Source organism: Colias eurytheme, chromosome 7 (genome assembly GCF_061535395.1).
Source record: "Colias eurytheme isolate Ceu_HAF_F1 chromosome 7, ilColEury1 Martin Lab GWU primary, whole genome shotgun sequence".
Taxonomy (NCBI): Eukaryota; Metazoa; Arthropoda; class Insecta; order Lepidoptera; family Pieridae; genus Colias; species Colias eurytheme.
Window position 1 is genome coordinate 3,384,565 of NC_142986.1, and position 24,152 is coordinate 3,408,716.

At 32.6% G+C, this 24,152-nt stretch overlaps 1 protein-coding gene across 2 annotated transcripts in view; it reads left to right on the forward strand.

Moving 5' to 3' along the window:
- Positions 1-24,152, forward strand: part of Appl (amyloid-beta-like protein) — a 107,140-nt gene that overhangs the window by 74,608 nt on the left and 8,380 nt on the right. For both annotated transcript variants that reach the window (XM_090104006.1, XM_090104007.1), the window contains exons 2-4: positions 22,599-22,760; positions 23,260-23,395; positions 23,720-23,956. In XM_090104006.1, the coding sequence (XP_089960132.1) occupies positions 22,599-22,760; positions 23,260-23,395; positions 23,720-23,956 (535 nt within the window). The remainder of the gene's footprint in view (positions 1-22,598; positions 22,761-23,259; positions 23,396-23,719; positions 23,957-24,152) is intronic.

A 24,152-nucleotide genomic window follows, 5' to 3' on the forward strand; every position in this document is an offset into this window, starting at 1 on the left:
TGGGTGAGCACTTGAAATTCGTGCAAATTGTTCAGGGCATCTATCGGATTGAAGCTTTGTGCCTTTCAATCACAGTTTCAAGTGACTGCTGTCGTGTCATTGGAACTTCCATGCGTGAATTTGAAGTAATAGGCAGCTCTTGCCTTGATTTCGGAAAGGTGTGCAAATTAAATTGATTTGACCATTCACTATTTCCATTACAATTCAGAAAATTGCGTTGAAAATTAAGAGACGAAAACTTTTAGAACATTTTTCAGAGCTGTTTTCAAAGGCAAAAATATATTATTTAGGCAAATCTTTATCATTCGAAATCTGAATGCCGTTTTTATTTAAAACCATCGCTGAAAATTCGGATGCAATCAATCTGTATTCGAGACAAACTCCATCGATTGAAAAATTCGCATCGGTCAGAGTGGGCTCTATTTTTTCTATTTTCTACGATATTCAACCGTGCACGCCAATTCAGTGAACGTTTTGCACCGTTTTATTTAAGGGTATTTTATATAAAATCATGGAAATATTCATAGCTGTAAGAAAAGGTTTATGTTCTTATTCCGACCAGGAAAATGCTTTTAAGAAATTTTTATGCTCGTAAAGTGCTTGTAATTTATGATTTTATTCACGTTATATTTTTAAGTGTGGTGAATAGTTGGAATTTGTAACTAGTAGTAAGCGAAATAGTTAAAAACATTTATTCGATTTAATATAATCTTTAACTATATACCTTGGTCCGTAATATAATTGAATTTTATTCATTTTCTTCAAATTTAACTTAATAAATTTCTTCCATTATTAAAACGCAAACTTCAGTGTCGATATTCAATCAAAGGAACTAGAACCAGTAATATCCTGTTCAGAGCAGATAAAACAGAAAATTGAATGCTGCCAGTTAATATCGAACTTTTAAATTCATTTCGAGGAACCGATCCAATCACGTTTCAGTATTGTTGCCCGCCATGTCTATTTTTCAATGTTGCTAGCGTATACGTACGTCGTACATTCATGTATGCTTTGGTGACAATAGTGACCTATATTTAGTAGTTTTTGAAACACGTTTACCTTTTTTTATTAAGCTTTTACCTTTTTGTTATACAGAAAGTTATGTAGGTAAATTTAAAACAATCATATTCTATGGTAAGTGACAATTTGGGCAACTTTTTCCGCCAGTCGGATCAATTAACTCAGAACAACGGAACTCCAGCATCTAGGCTTTATAAAGCAATTGTTCACAGCTATTCTTCCACTATGATAATCCGCAAAAATGAAAAGTTATACCATAATAGCGGCTCATTTTGTGGAGATTTATGACAAGGACTTCAGCTTATCGAGCTGGAACTTCTAACAATGGCTCCAAAAGCAGTATTAATTGACGTCAGCAAATGACCTCATGTAATGAACGGCCATTGTTTTGCCATCAGATTGTTATTAGGTCGCATATTCGATATACCAGTGGAGCTTGTCATTAACTAAAACTCGTGAACAATGTTATGTATGTTAGCATTGAAACTGTTCTATAGAATTTCCCAGTAATCAGCGCTGCTTTGAATTTCATATTTAAATTTTGCATATTTGTTGCAGTTTAGAATTGAAAGCTACAAAGCATTTTGTAGGTATTTCATTCGTCGATTCAAATATTAAAATATGTAGGTATGAATATTGATTGCTACAAATAACGCAAAAAATTAAGCACGTTACATAAACTGACTTTATTATGATCTATATCAAATATAATTCGTACTGAAAATTTAACTAAAAAGGTCATCTGAAAATGTATAGTAACAAATTGTACCGTATAGAATATTAAACGAAACAGACGATCCTTTAAAGAAATTGTCTGTAAATACAAAACATTGGACAATATAGTGTAAATTTTGTCTAATAAACTAGTACAAAAACATTTACTCTGCGTTCAATGTAGGCTCATGCGGGAAAACGGTCGGTGATTACCGGAATGAGGGGCTATTCGCTGTAATGATTAGATTGATGGCTTTGTAAATACGCCCTTACCTTTTGTGCCTACTGCGACGGCAATGGTAATAGAGCACTTTTATAAATAACATCTCTTTAGGAAAAAGGGTTTATACGAGTGGTAAAGGTAAAATGAACTCGTATAAAATATTACGGAGTTTTTTTCATATTTTGTGTTGTTATTTATTGTGTTTCAAATCTGCATAGTGTTGGAGGTAGATTTGGAACAGTTTTAGTGATAATTTCAATGGGGTTTTAATTTTAGGGCGATTATTTGTCTTTAACGAAAATACGTATTTTTTAACTTTTATCAACTAAAAAAAATAAATACTACCGGAACTACTTTCAAGCTACCTACTAATTTGAAAATTACCTACAGAAAATCACTGATGACTGAAAAAAGCGTATCAAAAATTCTCAAGTCCACCGAAATTGGGTACAATTTTATCACGATGACTTAACGACTAAAGTCGGTGGAAAAGCTATCCATCTATGTCAGAACTTCCTGCTCAGGTGACCTTTCTTTTTTAACTTTTTCGAAGCTAATTCATGATAAACTAGGAACCAAATAGCAATTTTGAAGTCGTGAAATACATAAAATAGCAATATATTTTCTCAGATGTCTGATGCACTTTTAATCTGAGCGTTAACGACCTGGGGTGCATATATTTAGGCACTTATCAGAAGTGTGTTTGAAGATAACATTTGATGTTTTTTTTATACTTTTTATCCGAAGACTTAGAAGCATCAAAGATTATTTTGCGTGTGTACTTTCCTAATTTCATTATATCCTCCTCATAACACAATGAAGCAATTGCTATTGCACATACGATACTAATGAAACACAATATTCATTAAACTTAATGCCTTCTCATTAAAGTTTGATGTGTTACTATCGACAACCATCGAGTCAATTTCCAATTATAGTTTGTAATAATAACAACAGCTTCCTAATATATTCGATACTGCAGTCCATGAATTTGTCTAGACGTTATCGACCCGTGGACGCGTGATTCACTGTTATTAGCTGCAATGCTAATTCCCTGAGTCATGCTGTCCCCTACAACAATGAATTATGACTAAACAGATGTTTATAATTACTGGAAATTTAATTCAAATATTAACTTGAACTTACGTAGAAATGACTGGAGTTCTGTTTTCCGTCTCCCTTATTGCAGTGAAATTTGTAGCGGTAAAATGGTGTTAGAGCTTTATAAAGATTTGCTCACTTCATATTATTTCTTGTGAACACCAGTGTCTTCTTTTTATTTGAATTGTTTTATCATTACTCATTAATTCATTCTTAAATTACAGACAAATAAATTAACAATACTATTGATAATGATGTAGCTACTTCACTTACCTTACTTCTTTTATTACATCCGTAGCTTTTGCATTTTTCATGTTACATTGAGATATATTTACAGAAAAAATAAATGTCAAGTCTCTGTTCCCTTAACTAGCTCTGTGCAAGAAAATACGTCAATTGAAGCTGCGAGGGGAAGAAATGCAAACAGTTTTGTTTACTTTATCGTTTATAGTCGCTTGAATTGGTATGTTCCTTAAGGTTCTTACAACACAAACACAATAGTAAAATAATCATCCTACAAACGTAATATTAGTTAGCCAGTTACATTTATATTAATACAATTTATGAAATTGTTCTCTCAACTAATAGGATCATATTACCTACTTCAATTTTGATTGGATTGGCACACGACATTCGAATGTAAGCTCTTATAATAATTACATACATCTATTTACAAACCGTCTGGCATATAATGAAAGTGTTTGTACTTAACCTTATAACAAGGACGTAGAATGAGTATCTGATTTGAATATTATGTTGGTAAAAGTTTAATTTGGATATGTTAATTATTCTGGCGAAGGTTTAGAGCTCTCATCATGGAAGTGTTTAAACTCCGGTTTGAGTGTAATTACATTTCTGATGTTGAGTAGATATTTGTTGGGTTTTAGTGGAATTAGAGATCTGTCAAATTACTTATATTTATACAACGCCACAATATAACGAGCCTTCAGCTTTGTATACTGAATGGTAATTGCTATCATGATATGTGATGAAAGGGAGAGTTATATTGTTTGAAGATTGGAAAACATTACCAAAATGATTCAACTCTAATAACTTTTAAGCGTCTGCAAGCATTTAAAAATCAATATAGTTGTCGCCTCTTGTTCTGAGTGTGAAGCCGATCAGTTGTTTCAAAGGTAACTTATTTACAGGAGAAAGGGGAGAATGTCTACAAAGGGGCACTGTATAATCAGTCCACCAGTGGTCGATAGACGTTCCGTCATGGATGTTAGTCACGGTTACCCTACACAACCTATTTGCCAAACAAACACAAGATCTAGGTGGATAGAGAACGTTTATCAGTTCAGTAGGCAGGATCTAATACTTGTTCCTAACAAGGATATTATTTAGTACTATATTAGGGATATAGAGCTTGGATGGATGATGTACATGTTTGCAGAGGAGACTATACGCATTACGAGGCCTCGGGTCAGTGGTTTATGCTTATGTAAATAAAGCACTTGATTAATCTATATGATTAAATTGTAGTGTGTACTTATTTGTTTAAAATATGTTATCTAATAAATTCGAATACAGTCATAACATACTTTTCCAAGAAAAGTTTTTAAAATGTCCCATGTAAAAAGATCATTTCTTTCTACGCCACATTACTTCTGTATTGTATCCATCATTCCTGTCCTTAGTTTATATTTTATTCTCCTATGAATATCATCACTAAGGCCTATCGGTATATAGCTCTGGGCCCGCTCCTGCTTTGGTATCAAATTGGTATCAGTTATCGAGTAGCAATGTTTCTGATGGGTTGACAGCTTCATCGAGCCACACTGAATAGGTTATCGATAACTTACATCCCTAAATCATACCTATATCAATATTGACAAGTTAAATATAATGCCACAAAACTACAGGCAATATTCTACATGATTTTCGTGCAGGTAAGAGCGTATGGGATATACAAGTTAGTCTAATACCTTTCATACGAAATATTTGAACTGACGTTTTACAAAGGAAAAATAGAAAAATGTAATAAAATACATTTAATATTTTTATATAAAATTTATATGGAAATCAGTTTTAAAATTCTAATCGAAAATATTATTCAGCTATCAACTTGCTATCACAAAAATAATAGCCACATATGAATTTCCCAGTTAATGAAACGTACATTCGTGACACGCGTCAAATAGAATTTAATTTCACAAATTCCGCACAGCATCCGTTCGACCACAATACAGACGAATGATATGTTCGGGTCACGTTCTATTATATACCAAATGTTTGTATATAGGTATGTGCCGAATGCCTGTTTCACCAAGAACGCCCATATTCTGGAAACTTCTTTTCCTATCGCAACTATGCACCAATTTGAAGCTCTCAACAAAATGTTGGAAGTAAACCTGTATTAAAATATCCTTCTATTAAAATAAGTCAAATAAAAAGCACTGCTTTTTACTGCTTTGTCGTGGACTAAGTGGTATCGATTTAGGCACTTTAAACGTCAGTTCGGTAAATGTAAAGTTTGGACGGCTAATCTTAGCCCAAAACTTTCTTAGTTAAAAGGGACACTTTCAGAAACTTGGTGCATTACCTTCTGACCTCACCTTTTGATTTCAAACTTTTAGAGGTGACATCCTGACGACCCCGAAAACTTTGGCCATTTATTTTTAAAGATTCCAAAACATTATCATAAAGTAACTGAATATTTAGTAAATATGTTCCACAGAGCTTTTCTTACAAGAGTGTCTATTTATTTTCCTGACAAAGGAATAAGGACAAAGCGAGCTGATTTCTCTACACTTTATTTGAATCTCAAACTATTCGTTTGAAAGCGCGATCCTGTAAGCCTTCTTATCAGGCATCTGCTCGATCTCCGGAAATAATTTAGATAACAACGACCTAGATAGAAATGGTTATGGGTCTTGTAATGGAGTGAAGGTATTCGCGATGCTTCTCACGTGCCAATTCTTTGGATCCGGATATAGATATCTGCATTGCGGATATGTGGCTATACGTAGGGGATAAATTGCTAGTCATGGTTATATTTATATCGTCAGGTTATAACCCCTTTACCAAGAAACTGCATGGAGATAATATCCCTATTTTTCTACGACGGCTTACAGCTATCCAAAAAGATAAAAACTATAATCTTAAAAATACATTACCTACATGCAATAAAATAACAAATCTAACTTCTATTAGAATTTGCTCATCTTTTTACCCTTTTTGTCTTGGGCAATAGACATCGGATTCGATATAAAAACAGGGAAAACTCGTAATAATGGCATTTTATTATGGAATGTAATTTGCTCGAGTCGTTTTCAATATTTGAATCAATAATCCGTTTTATTCCTCTTGCACTCAAGGGTTGAAATGGCTCTGAAAAAGGAGCATAATGCCTATTTCATCGTAATTACAGTCGCCGGCCGCTGGTCGTCTGGCGCAGAAATTGACAATTTCCCGCTTTCAGCGCTCAATCCGTTTTCAGATTTATATTAAACATGTTAATTTGTTTTGGACTGACATTTTCACAGCGCTGAAAGCTTCTAATTATATTAAAATAGAATTAAGCGTAGACTCTTAGAGGAAACTTGTGAAATCTTGGAGTAGCAAGTCTTCAGAGGGAGGTTTAATTAAATTTTGAGTGTCATAGTAATCCCCTTGTGGCACTGCTGAGGACAGTGCCTATTAAATAGTAATAATATGAATACGGTGAGAGGTCAAGTCTTTGGTTTTGTTTATAATTAAATTTGAAAGCAAAGCATGGCTTGGAATCTTGCATGTGCGAACGGTACATTCCTACATTCTGATTTTAATAATTTATTTATTTAAGTACCTATATAGATTTTTTATTACATTTTTTTTATTTAAAGTATGATGATGAAAATAGTTTTGTGTTTTTTATTTGTATATCATTAAATCACATGATAAAATTCCATTTAATGGTGCAAAAAGAATTAGTTTTATAAATATTTGAGAAGTTATAATATTATGTAAACACCTACATCCACAATAGTTTTGAAATCTAACATAAAACAAATATGATTTATCAAAACTAAAATATGAGAGATTCACATTTATTTTTCTTACCGCAGCACGTACATCATCAATATTATTAGAAAACAGAAACTTTACAAACTTCTTACATTTTAAATATACTTTAAATTTATGCGTGGTCTGTGGTAAGTTTGTTAAAAACTTTCAGAGCCGTTGCAGAAATTTTTGTGCTACATTAAAAGTTGTTTTCGTCGTAATGATAAATTTTATTATTAAATCGAACTATAAATAATTAAGGTCTGTATTCGATTGCTTTGATTAATTCGGTTCATGCAAATTGGTGGTAATATACCTAGATTTAAAAGTAATTCGTTTTTATATTCTAGTTTTATAGTCATTCTAAGTTTTTGTGTATATCAGTTGCTTAAAAATCGAGTCGTAGTTTCTAGTTTCAGTACAGATTTACAATTATTCTGGATCCAAAGCCCGTTAACAAGTCAGATAGAAGTTAGCAGAGTTGCGTTGTTCCTATCTTGAAAGCAACATTTGAAATGTCTCGGTCCCTTGATGTCCTAATCGCTTTGGTCCTTTGCAAGAAAACTAAGGAACTAAGGACTAGAAGTACTTTTTGTAAAAGTGGAGATTATGCAGTAGGTTCTACGAGTATGTGATTCAACTAAGAAAAGGATTGATTCAGTGCCATTTTGTGATACAAATGAATTAAAAGTCCTAGATGCAATAACGTTTACTAATAATAAACAATAATTAATAGGTGCTTCTATAATATATTATGTACTGGTATGACTGATAACTGAAACGAGGTGAATTATGATTATTTTTAATATTAAAAGGATCCATACACCATGGAAATCCGAAATATAATCATTCAGATTACATAGAATGTGCCCAAGATCACGGAAAATCTCCAGTTATTATTCAATGAATTAGAAACAAACTGTTAATCAAACCAGCGATGATTAATGTTTATTTAATAAATATATCAGCTTTCACGATCGGTTTAATTAAAGCAAGTTAGCGAAGTTTGATTGGAATCTATTTGATCGTTACTCGAGTTATTGGGAATAAGAATTAATTGAAATGTATATTGAACTAAATTAAAATATCTTTAGTTTCTTTTAGATTATGTAAGTAACAAATTACTCACGCGGTTTGAATTGTTTTGTACAATTCTTCTCAAATAGTATCCGATTATACAAAGAAAACGTTACCTAAGGTACCATATAAAGTGTTTGGTCGTTATTAAACTATTGAATTTAATAAGTTCTTAATAACATTTTCATGAAAGGTTTTTTACTAGGCGAAATGAAAAAGGGATTAATATTTTTTTTCAAATAGGTACCAACTAATAAAGCAATTTAAAATGATTTGTTATATATTTAAATTCTTTATTACTTACGTACTGACAAATAAATTAATTCGAATCACTCTTCCGTAATCAATTAACACAATAAAAGAAACAAAAGGACAAAATAATTATCCAAACAACCCGGAAATTGTAAAGTACACACGTCAGGTGAAAACGTTTCAATTATGTACAAATATATTGGAGCAAGCAATCAGCACTATTCGCGTAACTCCGCAAATATCGAAGTGATAGCTCTGATTCGACCTTTTCGTTATAAATTAAAAAGTTCCGCCGTTTGGTTACTCACTAACCTATATTGAAGCCTAGTTTTAATAAATTGGATGCTTTGCCGCATTAACTCGGCGTAATGAATGGCTTTGATGATCAAACGAATGCAATTTGATTTTTTTCAGTCGAAATGAGCAGCTATTAGCTCTGTATAAGCTTTTCCAATTATTGAGAATTTAAGCGGAAATAATGTTTTAACGTTATATATACGTTTTAATGAAATGTTTTAACGTTATATATCGATTTTGCTATAGCTAGTTATTATTACTTATTCATTGTTTATTTTATAAATAAAAATACATGTGCAATTAAAGAATATAATATGATAAGATTATCGAGCATTTGAAACCAATACCGATATGATTTCTTGAGTCTTTCTTCTTTCAATATTATTTATACGTTTTAAACATTCGTTTTTTATAATTATTTTATAAAGACATTAAATTTACAGTGAAAAGCACGGCTGAAATACCTACTGGGGCTTTATTAAGCTACTTGTTTGTGTGTGTAGAGCCAGTGTACACACATGCTCGCTTTCACACAAACACAATAACGTAAGTCGTAAGCTTTAACATACGCGTTAAGTCACGTTGTATAATCTGTGTTCAGATACTAAAGGATACTGTTTATTTTATATTATTCGAAACGTCCATTTTAATTATAATGTTAACAAAATAAATCCAACTTAACCAAATAAATTGTATAATAATTTTCTACAATTAAAACAGCTCGAATTCGTATTTCGTTAAAAAAAGCTTACGCTACAAAATGTTCTTGCAATATCAGTAAAACGATCACCAAACAATAGCTCCACAGAACGACATTCAATTTTAATGCAAATTCATTCTGTTGACAAACAATGGTGTATATTCAGAGCGATTTGTGAAATAATTCTTAAAATATCGTTCGCATAATATAAATAACACTGAACCATGAACAGGCTTGAATTTCAATTCATCCAGATGCTCTCACATTTCACTTTGTTGGATACATAAAACAAATCTCATCCATTTTAAAATGTATTAACCTAAAACTTTCTGCTTCACACGATAAAGGTGAAATGGAATTGGTAACAGTGGAATGAAAGCCTGTTTGAATTATTTAGCGGCCATCTTTTAGAGGCTGCTACGGATCTAACTTGCCTTTATGTGAAGGGAATGAATTTGTCTTTGAGCGTCATTAAAATAAAGAACTAGATGTATATTATGTTACTAAAAGGGAATTAATGAAGTTAATGTTTCTGAAAAGTCCATTAATAATGCTTTAATTATGGAATAATTGAAAATAATAAAACACATGGCATTAAAAATAAGATTATCGTTTCTTATTTCTGGGTACAAATTCATCATAAATAAGCAATGAAGCAATGATGGGTCTAAAAATAAAACAGCTTTGTTTTTGTTGTTAACTTTTATTATTCTTCGAAATTATTTCGTAGCAATAACAATTTAATTATAAATTAATCGAATACGTGCTCAATCAAATCAAAACATATAAAAAATACTTCTTGCAGGGTAGCGAGCGGGAAAATCGTGTAAAATATATTTTATTGCTTATTTTTTTATATTATCTGTTAAAATTATCGCAAATATCGCATTTATGTCAGCGCGTCACTCGTTCCACTGAACTCGTACAAATCGCCGGCTTCCAACAGATGGATTTCGTGGTTCGTTGATTGCTCCAGAAAATTCTATTTATAGCATTGTACCAGTGCTATTCATGTTCAAATACTTAAGCAGAAAATTTTCCTGAAAAAACATTTTATTATTATTTGCTTCATAATATATTATTTTAACAAAGTACCTGAGATGACCTTTTGACATTTAAAATTCAACCTTTACTCTTAGACTTACCTTTTAGAGAAGACAGCTCAATTAACCTTTCTCTATAAGAAAATCTAACAAACAACGAAGGCTGAGGTTGCCTCTACCTGCCAATCTTTTCTTTCGACACGATCAGTTCCAGACCAAAAAGAAATATTAAGAAGAAAATAAATGCTTACTTTGACAAAATCCTACAACAAAATCAGATGTCAATCGATACATCCATAACTGTGTCCATAACATCCCAAGAACTTTCAAGATATTATGATAAATGAAAGTGACCTTAGAAAAACAACGTGTCAACAATTATATAAGTTATTAAGAAGTTATAGCTGACATAAGCTCCGGATTCGGGCCCTATAAAAATCGAAATCCGACTGGCAGTACCCTCCCTCGCTGCGCGCGCATACAAAATCAATACTCACGCACAAATACACTAGTAGGGATGTCAGGGCCATTCTATCGATATTAATTAATTATCTGTGCACCGTTGAAAGGTTAAACGCGTAATGTATGGATGAGAAATTAATTTACGCTATGTTAAGGAGGCTAATGGAGAACTTTATTGGATAATTGCTTTGGATAGGCCACTTTATAGTGAAAGGTTATCTTCGTACTTGATAAATGAGATATTAGTATTTTAATTTGCTTTTGTGTCGATATTAAATTGCTCTTTTGCTAATTGCTCTTTTAAAACAAGTAGAGTAATTGCTATTTCAGAATAAAAAAGGAATAGAAAAAATCTAACATTCGACTTGGTCACTATGCAAATAAAATTCATGAAAAAGTAATACGTTTATTGGTGTTGCGTTATTTCAAAATATTTATACAGGCATGAAATTCATACCGGAGTTATATTACAAATTTAGATATAGGATAACGAAGCCAATACAGATTTTCATTTAAATTGTGTAGATATTTAAATTTAAAGGGTAAAAGTAAAGCAATAAAAGATGAGGCAGCAGTACAACTCTATCAATGATTATATGACTCACGACCATAATTGGTGTGATTTCCAGTTTTTCATAATAATGTAAACCTTGTTAGGTTATATTTGAACAAAAAGTGTGCTGTCGTGTTGATTACTACATATTTTATTACTTGTGAATAAAGATCAGTTGTATTAGCAAGTACCCTATTCATTTAAGTATCCTAGTGTAATTATCCAATTAAATACACTAATGTGTAGAGTGATAAAACAATAAAACTTGTGTTATTATGCACTGAAGCTAAGCACGCTTTCAAAGCACATTGTATGACCTATTCTCTACGGATTTCTAGACTAATGATTCGGTCTAGACTTTAATGACCTAACTTACCGCTTAATAGCTTTTACAGCGTTTAGTGAACTTTGAATATATCAATTGAACAACGAAAACAAGACATAAAACAATTAGGTAATAACATTTCACTTTGTTAATGTGTGTCTAAAGTGTTTGCTAGCTTCAGTTTGCTTTTCTAGACTTTTCTGTATATAATATATATGAATACAAATACGCAAAAGGCCTTCGTGATATTATAGTCCTATGATTACTTGAATAATACTCGATTGTCCAGAAGGTAAAATAATTATATGCTGGGATGAAGGTTGCTCTTAACCCATGTCATTTATTTTGAAGATCGGATACTTACCGACATTTTAAGAAAATTTAAGAATACCTATAATATTTAATAAATTTTGAAAAAATAATAAAGGGTAATGTTGCTAAAAGCTTCTGGAATCATGCGCGTGTTATTATAACACAGCAAATGCTTTTTCAATTTCATTAAACAATTTTACAGTGTATAATGGAACATTGTCCGCAAAACTCAATTACCGTGGCTTCCATCCGTTTTCCAATAATTACACTTCAATATAACCTAATAGCACTATGATAGGAGCACTTGATCAAATTTGCTATCATTTAAGCGTAAGTCGACCCTTGGTAATAAATCCTACTTAATTTTATAAATGCTGAATTTTTAAAGGTAATGGATATTGTCCCTTACTTAAGAATAATTTTGGTTGAGAAATAAACATGTCCTTTCATAGTTTTTTAATACAAAAGTATACCTAAACTTGAGTCTGGTAGAGGGTCTGTATTTATCTTACACTTACTGAACTGTGTTGTGTACATGGCTTATTAAAATGTCTAGACATATTTAAGTGCAAACTAGAGATTCAATTATCAACTTATGTTATATTACCTCTTTTTATTTTACTGTTTAGGTACAATTGCATACATATTTTCTAGTTTCATTTCATTAGTTTCGTGTTTATTTTCTTAACATCGCAAAGATACACGTAACAGTATTATGTGAATGACGTCACAGGGCTTAGCATTTATGTGAATCCTTAGTAGGTAATTAAAATACGTTTCTAAGAGATTGTCCACTGTAGCACATTTGTGACATGACTGTTACTGTGAAAAGGAATAAATCAACGCAATTCTGAAATAGCTTCTACTTCTACTGATTCATCTATTACCCTAAATATTGACGCATTTACGTTTATTTTTCAATTGATCATGACGTTATGAAATGTTTTGGGCCCTTAAAAACTTCAAACTTTTATTATTGCGTTTAATAAGCGTTAATAACAATTATAGTACTTTATTCATGTGATTGTGCACTTTAATTAATTTAATTATTTGGTCTAATTGCCCTAAACTTAAGGTGTTAAATAATTAATAATTGTAATATTTATTTGCGTTTGGCACACAATCTTCAGCCTTAATCACAGCTACAATCTCTAATCTTAAAAGCTTAGTCTTAATTGAATAATTTTTTATAAAGAAAATTGTAGTTTCGCGTGATTTAGACAAAAGCTTCATTACGCTATGCATAATACAAGTTAATATACGGCGCCGCGCCGCTCTATTTATATTATCTTTTAATTTTGGCGGTAAATTTGGAGAAAATTATAGACTTTAATACACTTACATGATGAAATAAAAATTTAATAGGTGTGTCGTTATAATAAAAGTATATTTTAAGCTATTGCATAGCTTCTATCGCAGGCCTTGAGCGCGGGGACCGAATCGAGACATTCCGTAACGAAAAAACCTCACGCTCCCCACTCCGACGGCAGTCCCCGAGTGCCACACGTCTTTTTTTTAATATTATATACGTATTTTGTTTTAAGTTACAATATAGAAGGTAAAATTAGGTGAATAAGATATATTTTCTATACGTATTAAGTATAAATACATAATGAACAGTTCTCTCTTATGCCTTGTTATTAAATCATTCACATTATTCAATATACAGCCTGTCAAACTCATAAAATAAACAGAAATCATGAGAGTAGTATAGGTATCTCCCTTCGCTTAATCGAAAGACAGGTAATATCCGCCGATTCAGTCTGTCAAATAAGTGGAAGGTCGTATCTCTATATCAAGGGCTTATTTTATATGAGATTTTTAGTTCTTTGTCGGAAAAATATACTTTCAAGTAATTACTTATGGCTCAATAATTCTAATTCATAATTCAGAATTAATTATTCCATCCGAATAAACCGTTCAAACGTTGTAACTGATACAGCGTATAATTTTTCTATAAAGTTTCATAAAGGGAAATTCGCGATTGTAAATTACTCATAATTTATAATATGTTTGCTAGAAAAGAGAAAACTCTTCTTTGTTCTTCGGACGTTTTTAAGATTGGCTGAATGTATGTAGGTATGTGCACGTTTTTTGCCAAGTAAGAAAATAGGAGATGAAGCACTGCCTATTTTGCTACAGTAATAAAATATAGATACATTGAGATGATGTGAATTTTATAAGATAATGGCTAATAGCTCGCTCGACGAAATATAGTGGCATTTATAACGATTGATTATAAGTACAACAGGCAATATATCTCTACAAAAATCCTATAAGCTTTATAAATTTCACAATAAATTTTCTCCCCTTCTTGTTTTCCTTAGCGAGGAGATCCTACTGATTATGATCCTCAATCCAATTAAGCTTCAGGACAAATCCTTGAATGTTGAACGTGATTGCAATAATGAAAAGAGTCTATTAACTCTTAGCGGTGACCGACTTATGCTCGTTTAATATACTTTTCTGTATTCGTAAAAGCTTTTATCATAAAAAGCTCTTAAACTTATTTTGAGTAGTATATGTATAAAATATTATGGTAAATATAGCGTAGGTTACTTGCGGTACATAAATAATAAATATTATTATAATTATGTCTTTGCACTTCAAGAAGCAATACATTATGAATGCGTTTTTGTGTGGTATACATTAAGTCCACAAAACATAATCTAACTCCAGACAGAAATCACCCTAACTCAATACAATGTGAACTAAAGTCATCAAAATCATATCAAAACTTAGCTTTGAGTAACTCAAACTGTCTCCCGTATTTGCATCTTTACATTGTAACCGTACCAAGTTCTATACAGAAATTTCATAAGCCCCGATATTAAAATAAGTTTATCGACTCCCAAAGAGCAGTAAACATCTTGTCTAGACGTATCAAAGGCCGCTTTTAAAATATCTAAAGTCCCGTCTGAATATTTGAGACTGGCTAAGCTATATTATGTAAATACTTCGGCTTTTTACTTCAGGGAAGACAAATGTCCCCACGTCAAGTCGTTCCCTCTCAATTTATCATAACCTCACGAATCAATAGGTGAATGGTGATAAAATATAAGAACTATTTTGGGATGTGGTGACACACTTTCGCTGATGTTTTTATCGGAAATGATGTATGGACGGTCTTGAATAAAAAATAAACGTGTCGTGGAACAGATTGAGGTTCTATTTTACGTCTTTATTGATTTTCCTCTATAATCACGTACTTAATAGCTGTTGTTATCCAAATACAAAAAATAAATAAATAAAAGTGATGACTTACCTTAACTTACTTAAGTGTCCTTTAGGTTTCGGTTTTATTAACGTCGTTTTCCATATCAGTTTTTACTTTTTATTATAGAAAAGAGGTAATTTTAAAAATATCCACTATTTTTTCCGACTCTAACCTACCCTACAGCATAACGCAAGAGTCCGTGAACAAGTGACACTAGAAACATTATTTCCATTGCATTGGTATTTCACTCGCGTAACATTAAGTAGAAAAATGTAAATTGACAACAAAGACAGTACAAAAAGCCGCACAGTCTGGGCGACACAGTGTTCATTTTAATTTCCCCTTGAAACTTGTAAAGCGTAGTAAAAAGCGGCGACGCGACAAGGCTGTGAGGGTACTCTGCACCACGAAACTTGGCTACCAGTAGCTATTTATTCAGGGCTGTTGGTCGCCCGCTACATTGTAAAAACTAAAGCTTTTACCAAACTCTCTAGGTAATAAAACTTCAAAGCAAGACCTGGTTTTACTAGCTACAATGTCGTGGCTTAGCTATTTTGTTAATGCATTTTTGCTGTGTGTTTTTATAGCGTTTGAAATTTTACAGCACAAGGAGAAAGACGAGAAATATTTTCATATAATTGTATCATACACGTGTGTGTTAAGAGAGAATTGTGTTAACTTATAATCAAGGTTCCAATACCGAGTATAAAAACAAGTTTTTAGCTGTTTATTAATTTAAAAAAATGTCTTTCTAACAAAACATCTCTCAACCTTTTTATAAAGACTTTAGTTTATCCTTCCATTGGAAATTATCGTTACAATATATGTTCGAGTTATCAAACTAATATCAAGCAACCCTACTTGTGACAATGTAACAACGTTACTCTCACAACAAGTAGCCGAGGAGTGGAAGGTATCTCCATATATTTACATAAAGAGGAATCATGAGAACGTGTGCCACACTTAGTAAGCTGATAAGACAATGTTCTGTCACTTACCGTTGAGGGAACTTAGTTTGAGCGCGAGTTTTCTACGTATTTTCATTGGGAAATCGAATATCGATTACCCTGTTGGTAGGTTTCATATTTGTATTTGAATAGGCGAGCAGAAGTTTGATATTGGAATGTGGAAAAATAATGGGAGTTTTATTTTCGTTTTACCTTCGTATACTTACCATTTATTTGTTGTTGGAGATGTTCCTCAGTGATTACATATAGGTAAATTAAATGGAATAGATAGTAGAAAATAATCGAATGTTTTTACAAATAGGACGATTGCTGTACGTTGATTGCGAATTTCAATCCCTATTTCAGAAAACTAAAAATTGCCCCGAGACTTTTGCTTCGCTCATATAAAACACACATTAGTTTCTCCATCTGATCGTAATTTCCAACGACAAAATCTCCGTGATTAAAATTTGGGTTTACGGGAAATACTAACCCTACTTATTCCCACACCACAGTAAATTAATTATAGGCTAAAATTTATAGCTCTCCCGTTGACTTGCGTGACTAGTTGGCCGTTAAATATCGCAATTTATCTCAAAAAGACGTAATTTTATTGATGTCATCAACTAGCCGTGATTAATGACGATTACAAAACCCCTTTCACCATTAAGGAACTAATTGACGAGATTTTATTATTCATAAATCATGATGAATTTTATTAGATTCTACTAAGTATTACGATACACGTGTTTCTTAGTTTTGCTATATCTTTTTAAGAAGTTATCTAGAATTTCCTGAAGATCATTGAAAATTAACATAAATAATATAATCTACCCTCTTATATTAATATCATTTGTTGGTTTGTTTAAAATTGATATAGACTACGAAACTGACTGATTTGAAAAATTCTATCAACAGAAGGAAAGAAGAATAATGTGTTTTCTTGAGTGACGTAGGCTATATTTTGTTTTATTTATTTTTATCCCGAAGCAACCTGGGCAGAGCGCGCTTATCTTATATATAAAATTCTCGTGTCACAATGTTAGTCTGCATACTCCTCCGAAACGGGTGGACCGATTCTCATGAAATTTTCTGTGCATATCGGGTAAGTCTGAGAATCGGCCAACATCTATTTTTCATATGTACCACGGGCGAAGCCGGAGCGGGCCGCTAGTTATATTATAATAATTGAATATTCATTTAAAGCACAATAAATACGTGATATAATATCTAACAGTATAGCATGATGCATGCATTTACTGACCATGTAAATTTTATGCGATATATGAAACTGGCATGCAGCACATCGTTATTGTCATATTAGCCACTTGTTCCAACCTTCACAAGGGTTGACTCGAACAAAATAGCCTATATTACTCGGTACCGATGTAGCTTTTTATTTATTTATTTATTTATTTAGCCTTTTTAACTGGGTGAGAATGGTTTTTATGACTGTATAATTTTCATAGTGCTTTTGTTTTATGTACAATCCTTATAGAATATCTCTCAACTCAGTGTGCCTTCTGGCAAAGGCCTCCTCCAGTAGTTTCCATTACTTCCGGTCTTTACTCTCCTCCATGATGTATGTTATAATGTCTCCTCATGTGTGTTATAATGCTTAAATATTTTCGGAAATCATTAAAATTATACCAATAAATCTTTCCTATTTACAATATTACTGTAGATATAATATTAAACTTATATAAGCTCGTACCACTCGACCTGTCAAATGCATTTAGTTACGCTCACGGCGCGCATGACAGGTTTCTGGTGGTTTTCCATCAGAGGAACATCTGTCGTTTAAACGTGAGGATTGGAAGGTATATTTACTGTTGAATTTGAAATAAATATTACGAAATTCATTCGGTTTAAGTAGTACCACAGGCTCCTAACTAGCAATCTTTTTAATAGTTTACACTTTACAGAGATAGCCCTTGTTTTTCGTGTACCTGGGAGGTGAAACAAGTCAATTCGCTTCCATTGCTTCTTGCATTATTTTCTTAGAAATAAGCAAGTGTTTATTAAATTAAATTTGATCGAGCTTTATTTTGCCTCACAGAGCTTGAGAAAGCCCAACTGCCTAATATTTGTATTTCCCGCAGGAAAATCATGTTATCATCGCACATAGAAACAAAATAAGTATTTTCGCAAGGGAAGTGTATCGAAAGCTATATCAGCACGTGGTTCGTATCGAATATTGATAGATTCAATTTGCTGAGTCACTTGTATTCGATATCGGGAGTGGTGACGCTGAAAATAAAAGAATACATATTTTAAGCCTCGTCGAAATAGTGCGTACGTGAATATATTTTGGATTGATATATTCATTCGTTTTCCTAAAATAAATAGTAGATTTATTGTTTTATTGATGAAGTTTTAATCAGAAAAGTGTGACAAAATTATACCTAGTAAGTATAATGAATCATATATTATGCGTCAGTGCGTCTGATCACCCTTATTAGAGTAACTTGACTTAGTTTAAGCAAGAATATAAATACCTACACTATTAATATTATATAGAGTTAAAAATATACATAATTGTCAATTCAAAAAACGTATTCCATTTGGAAAGCTTTTTCCAACTACTCCTGTGTGCTGAAGATAAAATTTTCAGTTACTATCTCATGTCAAAGGCTAATATAACATATCATTAAAATGCTTCGCAACCACTTCATCGAACTATTTATCCAATTCAGAGTATTGACCTTCAAACGCTATAACATCTAGGGCTGTCTCAAGCTGACTTGACAAACTTCCTGTCACTCCCTAACGAGCCAAGTTGTGAACGTGCCTCAACGCCGCATAACTAATGCCTGAGGAGTTTCCTTGACGAGGGATTCAAAGCTAATTGCTTGCTTAGGTTTAGTGTTCGCTAATTTTCACTCCGCTGTTTTAGACAATAACTATGAGATGTGTAAATTGTTAGCGATGTTACGGATTTGATTACATTGAAACTGCCTGTCAGTGTTTGTTAAAGGTTACTCGTGTAAGCTGAATAATATTAATTATATTATATTATGATAGTGATATTGGCCAATTGAGTGTGTTAAATGTTTGCACAGAGAAAATGACGTCAGTCGTCAAGCACAAAATGCTGAAATAAATAGAATGTCTGTAGAGTATCTATTGTTTGAATTGCTCGACTTCAGTGACTGAGGAGAATACTTTTACTTTTTACAACCGCCTTTACCTATTTCATATTGGTACCTATTATGAAATAGGTACCAATATGAAATAGGTATATACGTGAAGATAGTATTATATTGAATTAAGTATGGCTTTAATATTATCTTTCTTCTTATATATAAAATTCTCGTGTCACAATGTTAGTCTGCATACTCCTCCGAAACGGGTGGACCGATTCTCATGAAATTTTCTGTGCATATCGGGTAAGTCTGAGAATCGGCCAACGTCTATTTTTCATATGTACCACGGGTGAAGCCGGGGCGGACCGCTAGTATATTAATATATTAGCTGTAAACGTTGGCGTAGGTCATTGACAAGATAATTTAATGCTATTTTTTTACTTTTTATGTTTAAAGCTGTAGAGGAAGATCTGTTTCATCGTCCATAAAATCCTAAAAGATAACAGCAGTACGAATTTAAATACATTAACTTTTATTTAACTTACCAAGTAACAGGGGTACCTAATTAAATTATCTCCATTTCGTCCGGATGTACAAAAACACGACTGGCAATTTAAAACGAGTGCGCTCAAAGTTAATTAGCCAAAAGGAAATAGAAAATTGAAATAACTAAGTGAAAAGTCTGTAATTAACTGTGAAATAACAAGAAGTTGGCTCGAGCGAGGCGGCGATGCAAGCTAGTCTAGATGAGTTGGTAACGCGTTCGTTTGCGACGCGAAGCGAAGCGATAGCGCATGTTTACGAGTTCCAAATTCACACTTTCAAGGAGTTTTAAGTACCATAAACAGTCGAATTAATGACGTAACAGTCTTAATGAAATCTTACGCTAAGGTAGGTAAGGGTAAGGTACAAAACCTTTCTTACATCTCAGTAATAAAAAAGAAGATCGTGCAAAAATATAAACCTTAGGTATATCAATAAATAATCTGAATAGGAAAATAAGTTTACTTTAAGTGAATAAACATCAAGCATCTTCAAATCCCGTCACTTTTAAAATAAACTGAAATTAATCACTATCACAATGATAAATGATATTTTTGCGTAAATATTAAAGTACTTTATAACTAGACAAACATAGGAAACCTCAAAACATAGATAGCATTCATTTCTAAACTAGAGTCGTCGCAAAAAGCAATTAATTACTTGGCGGGTTTGAAAGCATTTAGCAAATATCCGTTTCATCAAATTTTCGCAAATACGCTTGATTAATGTTGGAGCATAAAAAAGTCCCTCCTAAAATTATTTTTACACTCAAACTCAATAGATAGGGAGCGTCACTGTCACACACAAAAACACCGTCCCTTGTTCGAAGCAGATTTTAACGCCCACTCGTGAGAAGGAAGGATTTCGCTTCGGAATTTTAGATTTTATTATGAAATAACGAAAAGGACCCCCAAAATTTGGACCGCTGAAGAATACCTAATTGTACGTAGAGGTTGATATTTTGCGTAATTTATATGAAAAGGCTAAAAGTGGGTCTTCTCATTTAAATGAAAATTGGACACTGGTGGGTGTCATTTGCAATATAGGTATAATGACTTTAAACTTTAATTATAAATCTTGATTGAGAAGCTTTGTGAAATGAATTGTATATATATTTCATCAAACAATATTTCTTCTTCATTTTTGGAAATATGATATAAAGATTTTACATGTAATTCGAAAGTAGGGTTAGCTTAAAATTCAAATGCAAATATAATAATACTATACGCACTTAAAACTGCAAACGGTAAAACTAATTTAATTCAAAGGAAATAAGTAATTTCCACACGCTTGAATCGAGCCGATCACAAATTTACCGATCTCTTTAATGTTTCTCTACAGTATATACGATAAAAAGGGTAGTTAAATGGATACATTAAAGGTTTTGTTGCAGCAAACAAAGTAACCGAACCTAAATAAACGACAACTGTTTATTCTGAGTGCTATTCTCAAACTGTTTACTGTCACTACAGCAAATTGTTTTTACTGCTTTTCAACTGCCACTTCATTTTTGGACGAGGGTTTTGATTATATTGTTCCTGTTTTGCGTAAAATTCCGGACATGACGAATAGTTTAGGAATATGAGGACTATCCCTTTTACTTTGATGAGGAGTTTCCTCGTCCCTTGAGCCTATGTGTTACACCGTACACGGTACAAATGACCATTATTTTGATATTATTTTCAAAGTTTTGCATGTTAATAAAAACATAAAGGAAAATTTTCTTTATGCAATATTTTTTGTCAAAAAATGCATTTTCAAAGGATATGTACACATCTAAGGTCTAGACGAGATAAAAAAAATATACGAAACAGGTACAAGCATTCTAGATAGATCATAGTTAAGACCACAACATTTTGTTTGCCAACGAAACGTGACAAGAACTGCATGAGAGTGCTATGGATTACAGCTTTAATTATGTTTTAACTAGCCACAGAAAAGTTTTTATTCGTTCAAGCTTTAGGGATAATGTAAATTTCCTGTGCTATGAATAAGACGTATTCGTTGAGATAAAATTAATTTAATCTTTGAACCTAAATTAAAATGTTTCATCATAGCAACAATATTTTTAATAATAATATTTCCAGACTGCTTTTAATCATATAAAACTTACTGTTTTTCTTAACATAATCAAGAAACTCAAATGTGTTGAATGCGTCTTCAAACTTGAACAATAACAACATCTGAAAGTTTCACATGATCCTTGAAAGTTTGCAGCAGACTCCCGAAAGTAAACTCAAAACTTATTTGCATTGGAAAAAATGAATTTCAATCTTCATAAGAAAAACTATGAGGATACTGATCTGCAGACGGGTTCAATAGCCTTTATCGAAAATATCAGCGAGTTCCCGACGTCTAGACGGTGAAAACCATCGTTTATTGGGACGTTATTTGTCTTACTTTTGCCAGACATTTTTGCTATATTGATATTGATCATGCAACTACCTGATACGGAACTATCATCTCGTCTTACGCTCTGTTGCTTATTAACGATGATTTATGATGGTAGTGATTGTAATTTATCTTCATTTAAAATAAATCTGATATGTGTTCACAAAAATATTTGAAAACATAGAGCAGAATTATTTATCGAACTTTTGAAAACTTAAGTACATTAATAATAATATTTTTAACTATACTGCCTGAATAAATCAATGGAAATACCCCGTGTAACCCAGAATTCAAGATCTAATTTAACTATTCATTCCAAACTAAACATACAATAATTTGTTCCAGACGACCAACAGCGCTGAGCCGCAAGTGGCTGTGCTGTGCGAAGCTGGCTCCTCCTACCACCCTCAGTACATGTCAGCTGCAGGCCGGTGGACCCCTGACCTTACCACGAAACCCCACAACTGCTTGAAGGACAAGATGGAGATACTGGACTATTGCAAGAAGGTAACACGTCATGACAAAAAATATAATATATTCTAATAAACGCTGATAATTCCCCATGTCAATTCCCCATCAGCATCACTGATTCACTGACCACTGAGTGACCCAATATAATATATCTGATAAATTATTTGGACTATAACACATAGGAATAATGTTTTATCGTTTTGTAGAGCGTGTCTTTGTCAACTGCGATTTTGTAAAGAATGATTTTTATTGTTGCCGCTTTGAGAGGCACTCACAAAATTTTGTACAATTATTTTTAAACGCGTGCTAATTCGCAAAACAGTTGAGCTTTCTGTCACTCGACACTCGACTTTTGTTTTATTTCCACCTCGTCTAATGGCTTCGTTAAACCATAAATATTTAAGCATAAATCTGAGTGTATAAATTTACGTATTCAGTGACTTTAAAGCAGTGTAATTCAGGAAGATTTGTGTATCTGAATGTTATCAGTGTAGCTGTAAGACAGTGGAATTGAGAAATAATTATGTTTGTAAAGGTATATCCAAGCCACGACATCACAAACATCGTTGAGGCCTCCCACTACGTGAAAGTCAGCAACTGGTGCAAGTTGGGAACCGGGAACGCAGCCAAGTGCAAGGTTACACGTTGGGTTAAGCCTTTCCGATGCCTTGGTATGTATCTATTTTTAATCTTCTATTTCTTTATCATCATCAAATAAATTAATTGTTTTGCTTATTTTGAATTAAACAAGAACAAAGTAATTGTTTGTCTCAATTTCATAATCTATAAAACTATTGCTTTACTTGAAGAGTGATTTTAATTAATCAAGACAATGTTTATTAAATTTAAAGTTTATAAATAATCTCATCCTCCCACATAAAATATAACTATTTTATATTTGTTTCATGTTGCATTAAAGATTCCTATAATTGAAATATATATTAGGTTAGTGCCTAACTATAAGATGTTCCATCAAATTTTGGTAAACTGCAAAGATCATTTGGCGGCAGAAGGTCCATTCCAATCGGATGCGTTGCTGGTGCCTGAGAGCTGTCTTTTCGACCACATCCACAACCAGAGCCGCTGCTGGCAATTCTCCAGGTGGAATGCGACAGCTGGAAGAGCTTGTGCCCAGCGTGGACTGAGACTCCGCACTTTCGCTATGCTGTTGCCATGTGGAATTAGCCTGTTCTCTGGCGTTGAATTCGTCTGCTGCCCAAAACATTTTAAGGGTGGGTATTTTTTAATTCTAGTATTAAATAGAATGACTTATGATGCAATTCTATAAGTAGGTATGCTTTTTTAAGTTAAGCAGCAACGATATGTTTTTAAGCATTATGTTTATCTAAAGTTATATTACACTAAAGTTATATTACATAGGTATAGGTCTAGGTCAAATGAGAATAAACAGTTTCCAGAAATAAATTG